This window comes from Palaemon carinicauda, chromosome 28 (assembly GCF_036898095.1).
Source record: "Palaemon carinicauda isolate YSFRI2023 chromosome 28, ASM3689809v2, whole genome shotgun sequence".
NCBI classification, from domain to species: domain Eukaryota; kingdom Metazoa; phylum Arthropoda; class Malacostraca; order Decapoda; family Palaemonidae; genus Palaemon; species Palaemon carinicauda.
The window spans coordinates 28,246,206-28,248,912 of record NC_090752.1 but is presented as its reverse complement, the minus strand read 5'-3'; the positions used below and the strand labels follow the sequence as shown (position 1 = coordinate 28,248,912).

Below are 2,707 nucleotides of genomic sequence, written 5' to 3'. Positions count from 1 at the left end.
GCTCCAATTTCTTCACAAAAAGATGCAAAAAGACGGTGATTCACTGCCCGTCCTCTGATGAAATTTACAGCACGCACAACAACTGAAAAAAGTCTTCAATTTTTCTGGTAGCGTCTTTGTAGCAAGTGCATGACGATGCAACACACAGTGAGTGACAGTTACATGGGGAACCTCTTTTTTCACTAGGGTAGCAAAGCCTGATTTATTTCCAAGCATGACAGGGGCCCCATCAGTGCAAATTGAACCACACATGTTGAGAGTCATTTCATGTTCCAAGAAGAACGCTTTCACAAGACTGAACACATCAGTTGCTTTTGCAGTAGTTTTCAGAGGTTTACAAAATAAGAATTCTTTCATCACTTTTTTCTCCTTCACATACCGAACAAATGCCATCAACTGGCTGCAAAAACTAACGTCAGTTGACTCGTCCAGCTGAATACTCACTCTGACAGGACTAGCTTTCAGGTCTGTTATCACCTGCTGCAAGACATCTGGACTCATATCATGAATCCTTGAATGAATAATGTCATTTGACAGAGGTATCTGTTTAAGCTTCTTTTCAGATTCTATCCCTAACACTATTTTTGCCATTTCTAATGCACAAGGTTTAACAACCTCCTCTGCGATAGTGTGAGTTTTTCTTCTTTGCACACAAAAGGGCAACTTCATAAGATGCTTGCAACAAAGGTTTCTCAACTGGCGCAAAACCTAGCTTTGACAGGGTACCACTACGATCAAATCGTTCCCGCTTGATCTTCAAGCTGTTCAAGTCATGTCCAGCATCTGTGCCTCCATGCCGATCATTGAAGTGTTCCTTGAGGCTTGATGGTTTGAGATTTGCATTTGCAATGACTGTGCTGCAGAGGATGTACTGTGGTCGTTGAGTTCCATCTGCCTCAGTCATACAGGTAAAACCATAACGAATATAGTCGTCGTTCCACTTGCGTTTCTTAGACATAGTTACTAGATCATGATGACACCGATACTACCTGGAAAGATGCAGACCTGGATGTTATAACCGTTACAACATTTTACAATCGATATAAAATAACATATCACCACCAACACAATACACAGTTCACCCAGGGATGGCTCGAGGTGTATGTTATTGTGGGAGGGTAAGGCCATTTTTTTTTTACCAACTGAGACCATTTTTTACCAACTCGGGACAGTTTGACCTTCTCAGGACTTTTTTTTTTTTTTTTTTTTTTTTTTTTTTACCAACTCAAGGGATTGTTTTGATCAATTCAGGCCATTGTTTGACCAATCCAGGTCATTTATTTACCAAAAGAATTCTTTTTACCAGTTCAAGCCATATTTTGACCAACTCAAGCCATGCTTTGACCAACACATATCAGTTTTTGACCAAGTTGTGGCGGGATGTTGCAACAACAACCCCCACACCCTTGAATCTTACTTACTGAGAATTGTCTCCACAAAACAAACTTTCCCCTGACGTTATCCAAAACCAGACTCTTAGACAAAAGGACAAAATAAACCAAACATAACCTTAAAACTATATTTCTTAATATTAAAACAATCACTAAAAAATCACCAATCATATACCATAACCAAAAAATAATCACAACTTAGTACTAGAATCTTAACCTACTGTAATTGGAAAACACAAAACTTAAAACTAAAATTTCACTTCAACCACAATCTAAACGTAATTATCATATATGATTGTGAGTGGACACTTTCGTCTACATAAGGGCCAACAGTCTTTAATAGCCCAATCTCACAAATCTGCAGGAACTGGAACACTTAAATATTAATACACAATTGCACTAATCATCATCATCACCACCATCATCATCATCAATACGCCAAACCAATTCCTTCAACCGAGCGGGATCATTACAGCATCTATTTCATTAAGATCCACAGAACAATCCAAACGGGTCCTTAAACAATCCAGGTCATCAATAATTCATTCCAAATCTGAGCAGTCGTATCAAATTCCTTAAACAAGCCAGGTCGTCAACAATCAAATTCACATAGATTTCTCCCCAAAGGAGGAATCACGGCCTGCCAAAATAAAAAAAGAAAAACACTTACGAACACACCTAGCTAACTAAACTATCGCACTATAATCAAAGATAAATAATAAACTGTTCCTATCATTCACAATCACGGCAAGCAAATATAAACAAAACTGTACTTACTTAGAAAACCAATAATCACTTTCAACTCTGGTAAGAAAAACATAAATATAATCCAGCATTCACACACGCAACTGCCTTAAGCTGCAGTCAAATCAAAAAAAGCATTCTCCCAAGACATTCACCACTGTCGTAACCTAACTAACAACATAAACAAACAATCTCATTTATACCAACAGTCTTTCTCACCACAAACGATCGATACACTAACTACTTTTGCTCGCTAACACAATCTCTCTCTCTCTCTCTCTCTCTCTCTCTCTCTCTCTCTCTCTCTCTCTCTCTCTGGATTTGGCAAAAGAAAATAAACAAAAAATAAAACAAAAATTAATCCTCCACAAAGTCAGACCATTTTTTGACCAACTCATCCCCGACCCCTCACCCTGGTCGAGCTATCCCTAAGTCCACTATATTCCTCCTCATGCACATAACAGTACCTTCAAAATTATATATCTTTTATCAATTATACATCTATTCTTGACAATATTAGAGTTATACAACACTAAAAAACATTTCACAAATAAAAAATGACACGCTCACCA

The 2,707-nt window shown here is 37.9% G+C and overlaps 2 protein-coding genes across 2 annotated transcripts; both read right to left on the bottom strand.

Moving 5' to 3' along the window:
• Positions 1-12: 12 nt before the first annotated feature.
• LOC137621746 (protein FAM200C-like) lies at positions 13-591 on the bottom strand. Its single transcript, XM_068352255.1, has one exon. The coding sequence runs from the start codon at positions 589-591 to the stop codon at positions 13-15; it is 579 nt and encodes a 192-aa protein (XP_068208356.1).
• Positions 592-607: 16 nt separating this feature from the next.
• On the bottom strand, positions 608-958 carry LOC137621745 (protein FAM200C-like). Its single transcript, XM_068352254.1, has one exon. The coding sequence runs from the start codon at positions 956-958 to the stop codon at positions 608-610; it is 351 nt and encodes a 116-aa protein (XP_068208355.1).
• Positions 959-2,707: the final 1,749 nt, after the last annotated feature.